Source organism: Amblyomma mixtum, chromosome 10, assembly GCF_055824585.1.
Source record: "Amblyomma mixtum isolate Tamu chromosome 10, ASM5582458v1, whole genome shotgun sequence".
NCBI lineage: Eukaryota > Metazoa > Arthropoda > Arachnida > Ixodida > Ixodidae > Amblyomma > Amblyomma mixtum.
Window position 1 is genome coordinate 179,297,752 of NC_143021.1, and position 16,476 is coordinate 179,314,227.

At 46.7% G+C, this 16,476-nt stretch overlaps 1 protein-coding gene across 15 annotated transcripts in view; it reads left to right on the forward strand.

Annotated features, from left to right (window-relative positions):
- LOC149327872 (uncharacterized) overlaps nt 1-16,476 on the forward strand; it is a 141,168-nt gene that overhangs the window by 61,342 nt on the left and 63,350 nt on the right. For all 15 annotated transcript variants that reach the window (XM_089563558.1, XM_089563556.1, XM_089563562.1 and 12 more), the window contains exons 6-7: nt 760-1,105; nt 3,744-3,945. In XM_089563558.1, coding sequence (XP_089419684.1) covers nt 760-1,105; nt 3,744-3,945 — 548 coding nt within the window. The remainder of the gene's footprint in view (nt 1-759; nt 1,106-3,743; nt 3,946-16,476) is intronic.

Here is a 16,476-nt window from a genome sequence, read left to right on the forward strand (position 1 = left end):
TTTTCACTTTTAAGGCGGAAGCCTTTAATGCCTGATCGTTGTAAGCAGGAGTTGTCGACAGAAAAGTCACGCTTTTCAATTGGTCGAAACGGTCATGACGTCGCAGTGCACGAATTTTCAATCGGGGCCAATTGTACTTTGGCTAGTAACCATGCTCCAAGTAAGCGGGAATGAGTTTAGTTAATTCCTTAATTACCCAATTAGCCTAATTAACCTTTCTAGTCAGGACAGATAAATAAATAAAACCAAGTAGGAAATTGGTCGAGTTCGGGAATCGAACCTCGGTCTCTGGAGTGCGAGACGAGCATGCTAACCACTCCGCCATGCCAGCTAGATGGTTTGGAATGAACAAAGATGCGTCTAGTGAATAGGGTGTCTTCGTTCACTCCCATCTTCCTCCCTTCCTGTTACAGGGAGGTTCAGGTGTCCACCGAGGTATGTGAGACAGATACATTTGCTTTCCTCAAAAACCAATTTACCGACGAGCAAGGCGTAGAACCGAATGGGCGATGGCGTTCTATGGACTCCCTGGCAGCGTTGCAAGACGCTGTCGCGTTCCGCTCTTAGAGGCGAAGCTTAACATCTTAACCACACATCATTGACCCAACCAGTAACTCCGCGCTTAAGGCTTTTGCCTCACCGCACTTTAGGTCAACAAAGTGCCCCCTGAATTTTGGTTCTGCTTCACCGTGAACTTACTCACTAGCCTGGCAAGAGGCGTTGTTAAGTGAGGACGTTCTCATCTGTCTCTGCGTGCAGGCCAACGGTGAAGGAGCTCCTGCAGCTGGACTTCTTCCAGGAGGACATGGGCCTCAAGGTGGAGTTTGTGAACCGCGAGGAGAGCCTCTCGGGCGGGGCCGAGAAAGTGGAGCTGCGGCTGCGCGTCCTCGACCCCAAGAAGCGCAAGGACAAGCACCGGGAGAACGAGGCGATCCAGTTTGAGTTCCACGTGGAGAACGACAACCCCGACGAGATTGCCAAGGCCATGGCCCTGACGGGCATCATCATGGACGAGGACGCCCGCATCGTGGCCATGCTGATCCGCAACCAGATCGCGGCCCTGGTGCGAGACCGGCAGCACCTGCAGCTACAGGCCTCGGCTGCGGTGCGTGCGCCCAACTTGCCTCTTTCTCACTCTCTCTCTCTCTCTCTCTCTCTAAGAGTGACATTGGGTCCGAGCCGTCCTAGGAATGCGGCGACCTTAGTAGCACAGTTTACACAAACTCAGCGGAGTTGTATTGAGCTTGTCTCTTGGATGGAGGCCTAGATATTGCGCTCATGTAAACACTGGCATAGGGGTTGCGAATCTTTCTTGCCTCAGGGAACTCCAATGGCTTTGGTCAAATGTTTAGGGGAATCCCCCAAGGTGGAGTAGATTTGTAATAAGGGAGTGATTACTCATTGGCATCCACCCGAGCGCAGCCATACGGCTACAAAGGAAAGCTATACAGCTTTCTCAGAAACTTCGTAGTGAAAGAAAGTTTTTTTTTCTTTAACTACGAAGTTTCTGGGAAAGCTGCATAGCTTTCCTTTGTAGCCGTATGGCTGCGCTCGGGTGGATGCCAATGAGTAATTACTCCCTTATCCCAATGGCTTTCAAGAGGAGCTGGAGAACTCTGCATGTTTCGGACTCCGTCCCCTCCCACCCGACATGCGTGCCAAAAACTGCATGCAGACATACAGACCCCCTTAAATTTCCCAAATACAGCTAATAATGACTGGTTGTAAAGGGAAACGGCATGCTGTAAGTAGTTACGGTCTTCTATTGGTCGCAACATAAGGTAGTTAAAATGAAAGGGGGGGTTGAAGCGTGCGTAGATTTAAAAGCGCTCAGGGAACTGAAAAAAAAAATGAAGAAAAGCAGAAAAAAATGGCTGGGGTGTAGCATGGCTTGAGCCTAGTTATATAAGCAGCTCTGTTGAGCATGGTCTGCACTTTCTCTCGAAACAGATGTGAAGGTCAAGGTCAGGTACCCAATGGTCATAGTCATATTACCACATTGTCATACTACCTTAGCTTGGGCCATACCACTACTCAGCTGCTTAAGTCCAGTTTGACCTTGGGAGGCGTTGAAGGTCATTGTCGTGGTGCCCACTGCCCCAAATCAAATGTCTAGGGTCAAAGGTCACGGTCAGGTACCTAATGGTCATAGTCATATGATTACTTGGTCATACTACCATAGCTTGGGCCATACTACCTCGCAGTTAAGTTCGGTTTCACCTTGCGAGGCACTGAAGGTCATTGTTTCATACACATTGAAATCGGAAGTTGAAACCCCAAGGAGTAGAGCTCTCACTCTAAAAAAAAATCTGAAAGGAGGAGCTTGCAGATGTGGCCTGTGGTGTCGTGGAGAGGCGTACTGTCTTCACTGCTTTAAAAAACATAAAAGAGAGCCGTTTTAACTGCTTGTGTTAATGGTAGAGCACTGGTAGCAGGCCTGAGAAGAGCCACCGTGAACCTGCAATCACTGCCCAGCTATGTATAAGGTGTCAATGGCAGCTGCCTGGATGCAGACAAAAAGTCTTTCTTTGAGAATATCTGTCATTCTGTATTGTGTAAATTAAATTATTAGTTGCTCCCGGAATCCAATGGACATAAACATTGGAGGAAGCAACACAAGTATAAAGGCGGCATACATCTAGAACGGGCTGAATGCAGAGTTAAGTCTAAGTATACTGAGGTGGCATTTTAACTAATTCAGAAAGGAGAAATTCACAGGGACACCTAATCGCATTATCTGTTGGCGATGCGGTAGCATTAGAAGCTGTTGATGCCTTTACATCCAGTTTTGCGTCATTCTTTTGCGGTTGTGTTCACGACCCCTTCACATCCGTCGGCACACAACCAGACATCTCATCGGGTCATCTAGCTGGTGGTTAGACGGTTCCCCGAAGTGGTATAGAGGTGGCAGCACGGACTCAGAGAAGATACGTTGAAACTTATAGTGGTCACTTCTGGTCTGGTGACATCACCTCTGGCCCTGGGAATTATGTGAATGACAAAGCACTTTCTTCCCAATGCAGCTTCTAATGCTGTCACATTGATAAGTTCGACAAGCTTGTCCCTGACCGATGGGAGGGAAATTTGGCAGATATTTGGGCACGACACCTGCATGTGGCAATTGCAGCGCTGAGGTGGTCAAAAGCACTACAAACACTGAAGCAATCTGTTTACCAGGCAAACTCATAACCACTAAACAAAGAAGCTTGACAGTGGCAAGAATGGCCATATGAGTTGTCGGCACCCTCCTCAGATGTTCTCTTTTCGCACCACTGAATCTGCTTTTTAGGGCCCTGTATGCACAGTGCCACGCCAGACACTTCAGGGATTATTCTCAGCCAAGTCATCCCCTCCCCCTTGGCTAACTTCATCTCTTTTCTTTTTCTCTAATTTTGTACAATTTTTTTTTTTGTTCGTATCCTACTCCTATGCATGCTAAATGGCATTTTTTGCCTGTGATACCTCGCTGGAGCATGTTGAGGCAATTTCTTGACCTCAGTTAATGACTGTAAAGTGATTGTGAGGAATTTCGCAGTTCAGGCCTGCAGAAGAAGTGACCTACTTTGTTGTCCCCTAATAAAGTCCAGCACAGGTTGTTTCAAGATCAAGTAGTTGGCAACCGTGAGGATTGCGGTTTACGGCTTCGAGCATGAACTAATTTTCTAGACTGGGGGCATGGTCTTGGCGGTTTGTGAGCTTGTGCCTGACAGCTTCGCGCTTGCATTCACTTCCCCACATTGCAGCAGACAACACAGCCAGCACAGACGTCGCAGGCGACGGCAGCAGCAGCAGCAGCAGCCTCAGCACAACAGCAGCTGGCCGACAGTCATGTCGAGGCATCACCAGTGGCGCCCCCAGGTGACACCAGTGAGCAGCAGCCCGTCATGGTGCCGGCCCTGCCTGCCTACAGCGTTCCTTCAAACATTGTGGAGGGCAGCCTGTCAGGTGAGTTGCCAACGGCATTCTCTCTTGAACTCGTTCAGTCACTGTGTACAAAGTGGTGTACGCAGCAAACTCAGTTTTTTTCTGTGTGTATGCCACCTAGCAGTTTCGTTTCATGTGAATGTAGCAGGCGCCCTTCACATCGCAGGTAGGGTATCTTTTAAGCATGGAATGCTTTTAGCTCTCGTTGTCGGGCGCACCGCGGATGACCTTGGGGCCAGAATGGTGGGAGGACTGAGAGGCAAATCTAGACGAACTTTGGCGAAACTTTCCATCTTTCCTTTGATGCCTGCACCCTGCACTTAGTCCAATGGCAGGGGCAGTAAGTGCGCGCTGCGACGGAACCTGCACTCTTGATTTGCAGCCCGAGCGATGCACGCACAGTCCTCACGATATGCAAGTGATGTGAGAGCACCGTGTCTGTTGCATAACCCGTGTGCCCTCAGGCAATGCCTTCAACCACCCTCACTGTTTAAAACGGGTTCTGCACTATGCCGAAAGATGGCGCCATGGCTCTGCATGAGATGTTGTACTCTCCCGCCTGAGCGACTGTGAACGGATGGTTGTACTTGGCTGAGACGAGACCTTGCCTTGCAATGAGGTTCAGTCTGTAAAGAGTACTATGCTGGCACTGCAAAGCATTTCATGCTTATGTCTACTCTCAAGCACGAGACAGAGAGTTCCTTTATTTATCAAATAGCAAATGTGCTTGTAGGTTTATGCCTAAGGAGCGAAGGAACGAGCAGCTGACTCGGATCTCAGCAAGAATAGAACAGCCTGCCGTGGCTTCATGTGCCACAGCCCCGCGTTGTCTTTATTTTCTTCCTCGCGCATGCACGCTTTGGCTGTCCCCTAGGGGCAGCCAGAGAAGGGCACTACAGGGCCCTCCGCTTAGACGTCAAGTCGAAACTGCACCGATGGCCAGCGGCGCAGGCGGAGAAGAGAGGAGTCGAAGACCTCTGACGGGGGACAGCCAATGGAGGGCAGCACTGCGAGGCACTCAAGCGAGGTCTCCATGTAGTCCGGCTTGAGGCGGTCCATACTATCTCTTCGCGACCATTTCGGAGGAGGGTGGCAGTTTTGAGGGCGCGGTAAAGGATGCAGAATGGTCCGTCGTAAGTCAGGGTGAGCGGTGACCCGATAGCGTCGCAGCGAATGAAAACATGGGTGGAAGTGGTGAGGTCCGGGTGAACAAAGATGGTGTGGCGGCGGTGTGGGCGAGGCGGAACAGGGCAGAGGTCTTTAACAGAGTCAACCAGACACTGCAGGAACCCTTGCGGCTGGGCAGGTAGCTGCTCTGATGCGATGAAGTCTCTGGGTAGATGCAGGGAGCTACCGTACACCAGCTCCGCTGCAGAGCACTGCATGTCTGCTCGGAGAACAGCCCGTTAACCCAGGAGCACAAGGGACAAGGCATCAACCCAGTGGGCGCAGTTGGGACAGGTAGTGAGGCCTGGGGAGGAGTCTTGGTATGACAAGAGACTTTCGTCGCCTGGCAGGGGAGACGCATGTGCAGCCACACACGCACATCACCATTAATACCGGGCCAGACATAGCGCTGGATGAGAAGGCGCTGAGTAGCCCGAATGCCTGGGTGACAAACGTCGTGGAGCGAGTGGAAAGTGGTGCAGCGAAGTGCAGCCGGAACAAAAGGGCGGGAAAGGTCTGCTGAAAGATCGCACCACAAGGGCTCAGGCGAGCATGGATGAGGCACAAGCCGCAGTCGAAGGGAACGGGGGTTCTCTCGAAAAGCCTTCAGCTCAGCGTCGTCCTGCTGTGTGGAAGAGAATGCGGCCCAGTCGATGGTTGAAGCTGGAGAGTCAATCGCGGCTATACGCGAAAGGGCATCAGCAGCACTGTTTCCGGCACCCTTCACGTGACGATGGATGTCAGTTGTAAATTTGGAGATGTAAGCGAGATGGCAGAGTTCGCTGGACACATATTTCGATGGGTTGGTCCGGAAAATATATGCAAGTGGCTTGTGATCGGTGAGCACGTGAAACTTGCATCCTTCCAGTAAATGGCGAAAGTGCTGTATGGCAGCATAGGTGGCGAGGAGTTCACAGCTGAACACTCTGTAGCGGGTCTCAGCAGGAAGTAGCTTCCGAGAATAAAAGGACAAAGGCTACCACTCGGGAGTTAAGGAGCTGCTATAAGACGGCTCCGACGGCAACACTAGAGGCATCCACCATGAGTCGAGTAGGGACGTTGATGCGTGGATGAAAGAGAAGTGCAGCGCTCGCCACAGCATTGTTGGCAGCAGTGAAGGCGGCTTCTGCTGACCAGGAAATGGCAGAGGACGGGGCACCAGTGCACCGAAGGAGGTCGGTGAGTGGGCGGAGCAGCTCTGCACAGTGCAGTACGAAGCGCTGGGAATAATTCACCAGCCCCAGGAATTGGCATAACTGGCGCAATGTAGTGGGCTGGGGATAATCCTGGATGGTCTTGTCGTGGGACGGAAGAGGGCGGATACCGTGCGATGATATATGATGTCCCAAGAACTCGAGCTCAGAGGCGCCGAAGACACACTTGGTTGCGTTCACGACCAGGCCACACTGCTGTAAGTGGTGGAAGAAATTGTGGAGATGGCGCTCGTGATGTTCAGGTGTAGGGCTGGCGATGGGGACGTCTTCGATGTACGCGAACACCGAAGGGAGGCCCCGCGTTACCTCGGCAGTGAACCGCTGAAAGGTTTGAACAGAGTTGCGGAGCCCGAAAGGCATCCGCCCGTACTCAAAGAGACCAAAGGACGGCATCGCTGATGTGGTCCACCCGGCTGTTACTTCAAGTAAACGAACGGGAGTAAGCAGTCAGTGTAGCTGTTTTTGCATGTACAATGTCTGAAGCTTCTCAATTTTCAAGCAAGACATAGTGGCGTGTTTGGCAAGTGCTTTGAACATCTGAGGGTACGAAAATGCAACAAGCATACCTTTTCGTTTCTTATAGTTGTAGCATTTACTATTATTTACCAGGTCCCCACACATGCGAAGAAAAAAACCTATGTGATTGTAGCTTACTTCCTTGGAAAATTAAAGGCAACTGTTCGTGTCAGGTTCCAACTGCCACATACTGAAACATGAACCATTAGTGAGACAGGGACGCAAAACAAATAAGACAGTCTAGTTCCCTGTCTAAACCCTCTCTTGGTTTTGGTCTTTTTCAGTGGACACCTGAACACTTAAATGCTTGAGTTGCCAGGTAGCATTTTTTTTTGGGCAGTCCAGGTGCCCACCGACAAAGTGCAGCGGTTATTCACTTTTCCTTACCTGAAACCCAAGAGAGGGTTTAGACTGCGAATAAGATTAGACTGGGAACTAGACTGCCTTATTTGTTTCGTGTAAGCGTGCCCTGCTTATTGAAAAAGTCTGTAAGCTGCCAACCTTTTTTTATTAAAAGAATAAAAAATGCGTGAAGTAAAATGAAAAGAATGGTCTAGTGCATGAAAACGGAAGGGGCTGGATGAGGGCTTGAAGGAAAAGCCCGATGGTGTCTTGCAGAGTGTCTCAACGGGATAAAGAGGCTGGTGGCAATGCGTGGAGCGGGCGTGTCTAGTTTCCACAGTGCCAAGTGAGCGGGCCCGCCAATAATGCGCAGTGGCCGGTGATGCACTATTAGTCAGAATAATGCATCAGAATAGCCCAAATGCTATCAGAATGAGTGCAGAATAGCGCGTACCACACCGTACCACAGTGGTGGCATCATATGCATAAGGTTTAAAATTTCACCAGCGCTGCGACTAGGAACAAGGACAGAGAAGGAAGACAAGGACAAGCGCTACTAACAACTGAAAGTTTATTTGAAAAAACACAGATTATATGCACACAACTGACAACCCCAAAGCGCCTGCGCTTCCCGCAAAAAGCACACAAAAGAAGTTACGAATCTAGATACAAAATTTCACATTCATGTAAGTTTACAGATGGTGTGCTAACGCACGTGTCGCTGTTCTTGTGAATGTGATAGGCTTCACACAACTCCCTAGTCAGCTGATCTGGATGTCTGAATTTAATCTTTGCCCTGTTAAGCAGTGGAAAGCATGCTTTTTTATTAGACACACCGGGTTTGTTCAGATGACAATCTCTGTAATGAAGGGACAGATTTGATGAAGGAGCACCATTCAAAGAGGTTTTATGCTGACGTAAGCGTGTATTTATGCATTTCCCGGTTTGCCCAATGTAATTCTTGCCGCATTTAAAAGGTAAAGATTAAATTCAGACATCCAGATCAGTTGACTAGGGAGTTGTGTGAAGCCTATCACATTCACAAGAACAGCGACACGTGCGTTAGCACACCATCTGTAAACTTACATGAATGTGAAATTTTGTATCTAGATTCGTAACTTTCTGTTGCGTGCTTTTTGCGGGAAGCGCAGGCGCTTTGGGTTGTCAGTTGTGTGCATATAATCTGTGTTTTTTAAAATAAACTTTCAGTTGTTAGTAGCGCTTGTCCTTGTCTTCCTTCTGTGTCCTTGTTCCTAGTCGCAGCGCTGGTGAAATTTTAAAGATGTACCAACTAGCTCAAACCACCATTATGCATGAGGTGCGGATTTGAGTCACCAGTGCCGCCAGATACTCACTGGCTTTCCACTTCCCCTGGCCTGGCGTTTAGCTTCTCTGGGGTGAAACGCTCGGGAAAATAAGTGTGACCCCACCTCAAGTTGACCAAGAAAATGTTAGCCATGACACTCTTTGTCCTAGTTGCCTTTGCAGCTTTAACGCTTAGTACCCCAAAACGCACACTGTACTCTGTAAAAGTCCTGTACTCTAAAACGCCGCGGCACATTATTCTGCTTGGCTTCTGTTGTCCATTTGGCTGAAGGGGGCACCATTTTTTTGCGTCGAAACCTGGTTCGTTTAGTCTGTGGTTCTTCATTGGCTGCACTCTTGTTCTGCAAACCCTGCCGAGACTTGCCCACATGTAATGCAAGCTTCACACGGTTCTTGTGATCTCAGTAACTTTTCTAATTGGGCCGGCTAGTGATCTCATCACAGTGTTGTTAGTTGGTCTCGGCTCACGTTGCGGTGTGTGTGCACCACCTGGACCCTTTCTCAATATCCTGAGATAGTGATGACACTCTAATGTTAATTGCTGTAAGTAATCCTTATCACTTTGTGCTTGGCACAATATGGCTCGAGTTGGTGTTATGCCATTAACCCTCAGTTACAACTGCTACTGTAAAACTTCCTTGGTGCTACTGTCTACAAGTTCGCCAAGTTGAAATGGCTCGTGTCACTGTATAGAGACCTCGCTTTTTTATTACGTCACTTTGACGTTGCAAACAAACAGTGTCAAAGGAGGTAGCAAATAGCAAAGGAGCAAAAGTAAAGGACTGTCACAGTACAGGCAACCAGCGTAACCTATCAGGCAAGGAGAGCTTTAACCTAACAAGGAACTTCTTTTGCTTAAACTATTCTTACTAAAGCAGATCTGTTCTGCGTATGCTTTACTTTGTGCTGCGTATGTGCCTTCACTCCATCAGGTCGAAGTGAAAGGCCTTGGCCTGGTAAGGAGTTGATTATGCGGACTTTCACTTAATGCCTGGTGAGCCGCAGGGGTGGCTTTCTTTTATTGCTGACATAGCAGGCAAATGTACCCTTAAATTTGTTGCATTTGGCTACTGTAACTATTTGAAATTCTCCACAAGTTGCTGGCAGTATTTGTTCCACAGTGATAACTGTACAAGGAACTTCTTCCGCGCATCGGAATGGTGTCGTGGTGTGCTGTAACTCAAAAATCCGCTGTTCAGTCACCTGTTTGCCAAAGGGAATGGTTTCCATGTAGGCCTGGGCCTTACCATTAGCTCTTGTGCTGTCTGTGCTCATGTGATCGAGGTGGGCCTTAATTTAGGCCTGCTGGATGCAGGCTTGTGGTTATTTTTGTTTTGCGTTATATGGCATGTAAGCAGTAAAGGCTGTTATGTGCCAAACATAAGGTTTAAGTACGTCCATTTCTTGGGAGGAAGAAAAACTAAAATTTTTAATAAAATGTTCATGCAGGCATGCTTGATATGGCTGTTGCTGTCAATTCTATATACAGTGAAGGACGCAAGTTCAAAGTCTTTTTCTTGTGCGCACTGTGCTGGGCTACACAGGGAGCTGTTTAGCGGTACAGCCAGTAGCATCCAGTCAAGTGTTTTGGGGTTTATTTTTAGCCGGCTGCCTCTCGGCAGCATGGATAATAAGTGGAAGTTGTATCGCTTCGACGACTTCCATTCAACCTCCGTCTCCCTCGATTCAGCCTTTCTTGTGGTCCGATTTGCCAGCCGCAGCTTATCGCCTTCCAGCGGTTTTGTGTGTGCCCGAGCTACCGCTAATCTCGAACGTCAGGCTGCGGTCAACAGCCGCTGTTGACTGTAGCCCTCGGCAGAAACGATAGAAAAGTGCTCCCCCCGACTGTGTCGAGTGCACTCGAGTGCGCTCCATTGTGTCCGGGCTGCTGGGGTAAGGCTATCTGTTTGCTGATGGTGTGGTACAAGTATTGTGGCTGGCATCTCCATTGAGCTTCAACAAGCACTTACCCGTTTCGCTTAGAGTGCGGCAGGTCTGGTGCAGCCTGTTTTTGTCCCGTGTACTTGTCCATCCGTGGTGCGTTCGCCGCCTGCAGTTGGCGTAAAATCACGGTTTGGTTTGGTTTGGTTTATGGGGTTTAACGTCCCAAAGCGACTCAGGCTATGAGGGACGCCGTAGTGGAGGGCTCCGGAAATTTCGACCACCTGGGGTTCTTTAACGTGCACTGACATCGCACAGTACACGGGCCTCTAGAATTTCTCCTCCAAAGAAATTCCAGCCGCCGCGGCCGGGATCGAACCCGCGTCTTTCGGGTCAGCAGCCGAGCACCATAACCGCTGAGCCACCGCGGCAGCTAGCAATCACGGTTAGCAAGTTTTGGTTGACAGGCTGAATGCGAATCGCTGTTAGATGTCCGGAGATATGTAGTTTTTATCAAAATAAAAGGGCGCAAAAGTATGAGTGTGCACCATATGGTAAGCTGATGACACAGGCGACTTCTGGAATGTTTTTTTTTTATCTTGTTAGGGTTCTTTCAGCTGACTGTGTTGGCCCTTTGCCAGGTACGACCAGTTGCATGCCATGGGAATTCAAAGAAAAGATTTGTTTCTCTTACCAGGGTATTTTGTTCATCCTCCATGTTTGGGAAGTTTATTATACGAAAGAAGATAGGCAGAATTACTGTGATGCAGTTAAGTGATGATTTGTTTCGTTTAGTTTGCAGATGTTTTTTTCCTGCTGCCGGCATTAGCAAATCTTTTGAGGCCAGGGTCGAAATTTTATTGCCAGCATCTATAATTTCTTCTTCTTAAAGTTGAATCTGCTTGCTGTACACGCAGTTTGGCCACTGCAAGTTGGCAATGGTGATATTGGCAAAAAGGAGTAATGGACCAGAAAAGCGCATTTAAATTATTGTTTCTTTAAACCTGGAGTAGCAGTGCATGTATGTAAATCTGAACATTTTTTTTGTAGTTCATGCAATTTTCTTGTTGATAGCAAGTGCTTAGTCTGTCCCTTCAGAAGCCATCCCTTAGACCATGTAGGAAATTGAAGCTGGTCGCCATGAGTTCATGCTGAGTATAACGAAAAAAATTTGCTCATGCTGTTGCATTTAAACACAGGCGACTTGGTGTCTTAAGCGCTGAGTCGGTATTAGTAATTTGATTGGGATAATATCTGCTGGCCAGTACTCGCACTTTCCAGTGAAGAAGAGTGCAGGCATTCAACTATTTTGGTATTAAAACTAGGGAGAACTGTTTGCATACGGATCTGAAGCCTGAATAAAAACCACAGTCTCTATATATTTCAATGAAATGCTAGCTTTATTTGGTCAAATTTCATATCACTCCTTAATTTGGACTGACTTTGCATGCAACGTCCTCGTCTAGTTAATGTAAGTCAGCTGTACCGCTTCGAAATCTCAGCACTTAGTTGCAGTCGTCATCAGCTTATTCAAGTTTAGTGCGGTACAACAGCTTCTTTCTGTCGTCCCCAGTGAGCTGTGCCCTGCATCAGCTGATCTCAAGCCACCAAATTTTCTGGTCAGATGGTGCTGGCAGTATTTAGTACTCATTTGCAAAATACTCTATTCTTGTCTGTCGCCTTTTGAGTTGCTCTAAACATGCTTGCAATATTTTGTTGTAGGCGTCGCTCCTTGAGTTACTTCCACCAATGCGCTGTTTTTTTTTAGAAACCTAGTGTATCAGATTAGCCGCAGTGTTGTAGCTAAGCGCTGTGTAGTCACATGTGCTCAGTCATAGATTCCTGATTTCTAGACCCGGAGTCATGCGCCAAGAGCTGTGTGATGACATAGTGCTGTCATCTGGTACTGTTTTCTTTTTGTGCGTGCACTTTTTATTTTTGCCAGAGATAAAATTTGCAGACAAGTATAAAGGTATCTAGTTGGAGAAACTTGAATCACATTCCATGATCTTACCATCACCTGTCGCTTACTTATCGTTATTATGAGCATTGGAGGCAGTAGTGTGAGAAAGGCTGGTGGTGATTGGGCAGAATTGTGCGCACACCATATGCTGATGAAAAGGCACACCAGAAGCTTGTGACATAACATTTATTAGCATTCACAAGGTTATAATATACTGCACCACCTTGCTTTTTCCTTAAAAAAAAAAAAAAAAAAACTTCGGTGCTTGTTAGAGCACACTCCAAGTTTTGAATTATGTACTTTTGTTGCTCGTTCAACGATACTGAAAAGCAAAATAGAGGCTGTAAAAATTCAGTACCTTATGAATGAATTTACCGGTCTTAAAAGCTTGTTTCCACTGCCCAAAATCCATTTTTGGCTGCATCAAATGCTCAGAAATGACTAGTCAGTCATGTTGCTGCAATAATAAATAAAAAAAAAAATAATCATTAAATTTATATTTATAAACTGTACACCATAAATGGTCCTAATAAGGGTCATTAGATGGCAGAGGGAACGTTCTGTTTTGCTCGCACAAAACGTAACAGATAAGACTCAATTTGGCTTGACGGCACTGTTGTTAGGAGTTGAAACTATTTATTTCTAGCTTTCTCCTAGTGGTTTCTGTCGAGACCACTACAAGGCATATAGGTTCATTACAAAACAACTAGAAGAAGATGGTTGGTCACCGCTGTGACTGGAAACAGCCGTTTTTTGATGAGTTTGTGAACATTTTTGGGACCAACTTTAACAACTATGTTGCTTGGGTGTTCAAGCTTGTCTGAACTACCATTACTTCATTCGGCCAAGATAGGATGATGGCTGCAAATTCATTGTCCTTTTGGTAAATTCTAGCTTGTGCTGTATTTCAAAATTTTTCACGTGGAGTGCTACAGCTAGGCGAGAGTTTAGTATTGTTCTTTGCACAAGGTGTTTGTTTGCCTCATGTTGGTATAGTAGTGTTGATGGGAAGCAAATCATTGACATTAGTGTGGAAAAGCAAATCAGTCCAAGCACGTTCAGACTGATTCGTTTTGTAGCATTTACACTCCACACCACGCGTGAAGCTGTCCCCTTCGGTTGCGCGGAAACGGGGGACTAGTCGGAGCTTCTGTCCAGCGTTTCGTCGTCTTTTGACTTCGAAAAGCATTTCTTTTGCGAGCAGAAAATTTGCCTCTGGATTTTTTTTGGCGAGCACCTTATCGTGTCTCGTACGAGCTGTCTGTCGCCAAAGACACCGGAGAGGTGCTGTCCGGGGCACGAGATAAGGCGGTGATTGCGTGGTTCCTTCTGCTTTTTTATTCTCGCGCACGCGTGTAAGGGACTTATCGTCTCGAGGCTGGGCCGTGTGTTTTGGCGCGTGTCGCTTCCCGTGGCTGCCATGGCAGCTCGGGTCTGGGCCCTGAACCCCCGGTGCGCAGGCCAGCGGCCGTGTCCCCTTTGCACATCCTGGCACCGTGAGTTTCCCGCCTTGTTTTGCTGCTCGCGCTGGCATTGATTGGGATGTATCTTCGATGTCACTCTTGGCGTTTTCGTTGATTGACATGGGGTCGTTACTTCTTATCCGTTTGCCTTCCACTTAGGTTGTGCTCTGAGGTGTGTAGGTTTTATATCTTTGCTTTGTTTTCTTATACTCTGTGTACGGCCCTTTGGTGTGTGTGTGCGTGTGTGTGTGTGTGTGTGTGTGTGTGAGAGAGAGAGAGAGAGATCGGCATCGCTTCTTGAGTTACTTCTACCAACGGGCTGTTTTCTAGAAACATAGCTAAACACTGTGTAGTCACATGTGTTCAGTCATAGATTCATGATTTCTAGACCCAGTGTAGGGCACTAAGAGTTATGTGGTGACATAGTGTTGTCATCTGGTACTTTGTGCGTGCGTGCGTGCGTGCGCGCTTAGGTAGGAGGCAAATACCTCTGCCTTTGTGGCAAAGATACAGTTAAGCATTTTAAAGGTGTGCATCTGATGGTAAATGCATCCAATGTTTCGAAAAGAAAGATTTCTTGTGCTCATTGTTAGCATTATAGTTCTGACAGAAGTTGTGCTGTCAGTAAAGCACTGGAGCAAAAAATAAAGTAAAATGACACAAATAACCTTACTGTTGTTATTGATTGTGGTCTTCTAAAAGGAATTGTTCCTGCATGACTTATTGAGCAGTAACAAAATGATTGAGCCCTTACCTGCTCATCTGAAGGTCTCGAAGGACTGTTTTCTTGGGAGCCACGAGTAGACCCATCTTCTAAGCGTAGAAGGCAGAGTTTTCATGCGCTTTGAAAGTACCTTTTGAGTATCGGCGAAGAAAGAAAAATGGGGCATCAAGTGGGAAGCTGAGGAGGCTGGCAGTTGTCAATGGTGTTGGCTATCAGTGTCATTAAGGGGGGACACTACCCTAAACAGTGAACTTTTGCACTGCTTGCTCGATTCCATTGAAACTTGTAGGGCTAGTTTATATTACTGGTGGGACCACCTCTACCAAATTTAATTATTCTAGAATAAGTATGAAGTAGGTTATGCAACCTTTATGCCAAGGATGACTATGCTTACTTAAGAAAACTATTGTTTGAAAAATTAAGTTAATTTATTCAATATTTTGTGTTATGTGGCATTGGGAATGTCCAGAACACACAACTATGGAATTATTTTGCTTAGTTCTCCTATATTTTGAAAAAATGATACCATATAAAGATTGACATTGGATTTTCATTTTATGTCAATTTTCTTAGTCATTTTTTAGTGTGAAAAAAGGGAAAAAATTGACAAACTGAGTGCACAGTTGTGTTTCTCATAAAATTTCCCTCTAGAAAACCTGCACTTTCCAATATTATTCATTCCATTTATTTTCCATTCCAATATTATCAAGTAATATTTGAATGATAGTTTTTCTAAGCTGACAGTTTACTGAAGAAACAGGAGATGAGAAAAATAGACTCACATGATTGAAAATCATCCCATTTCATTTTAAGCACTATAGTGTTCAAGACAAGCCCCCCATTGAATAATAAAATTTGGCAGAGGTGGTCCCAGAAGTGATATTCGCAAGTTTCAATGAAATCAAGCAGGCGGTTCAAAGTTCACTTTTTGGGTAGTGTCCCCCCTTAAACAAGCCTGCGGTGGGAAGGTGCACTCCACTGGGGATTCCGCTCATGTCATGATTTTAAAAAAAGAGCGCAACTCGTTTTTATGTGGATAAATTATCATGAGAAATTTGAAAGGATGTGAAACTAGTTGTTTTGTCTGTGGCAGCATAGTGTGAGGCAAGTGCAAAATTCACCTCTCAGATTGCCAGATGAAGCATGTACGGGGGAGCTACTGGAAAGTGCAGGTATAGAATGGAAGGGAAGGTCGGTGTCAATATATGGTTGGTATCATTGTGGAAACAGAGCGAGTGAAAGCATAGTAGCCACTGTGCAGTCTCAAGCTTGTGCAGGGTTCCTTTTGGTTCTTTCTCTCTCTCTCTTTCGTTCTGTGCTAATGCTTTTTTTTTCCTTTCTCTAAGCTTATTTGTAACCCCGAATTTGATAAGTTTCCATTGCATCTTCGTAATGGCTCTGGCAACTCTGTGCAGGACACGGTGCACATACTGCTGTGTGTTAGTATTTTATAAGTCGACGCATGATTGTACTGCAAGGGGAGCTTTATGGCTAGTTGGTGGCAGCGAGGGCGCTGGGTTTATCTCGGTGGTAGGACGCGTCGGTCTGCCTCGTTCTCTCTTTTTTTACTGCCTGTAAAAAGGTGGCTGCCATATAAATATAGGTGCTCACGAAGTTGCGAGGCAGACAGCGCCTGGTCTGGTAACATCTGCCTCCCCCTCTTCATCGTCATTTCTGTCTGCTCATGTCTCCACGCTTCTGTTTGGTGTGCATTTTAAAATCAGCTTATTGTGGAGGGGGGGGAGGCATTACTCTGTCTGTGGTGCTTTGGGAACACATTTCTTGGAAAGCAGGAAGAGCAAAAAAAGCACTTTCGAAATTTTTTAATTACAGGCAAGTGCTAGGTACTCCTGAAACTGATGCACCAAGGAAAGAAGCGCAGAAAAAAATTTCTTGCTTCATTCATTTACTCTCATTGAAAGGAAACATGGGTCTTCAGCATTATTGGGAAATCTG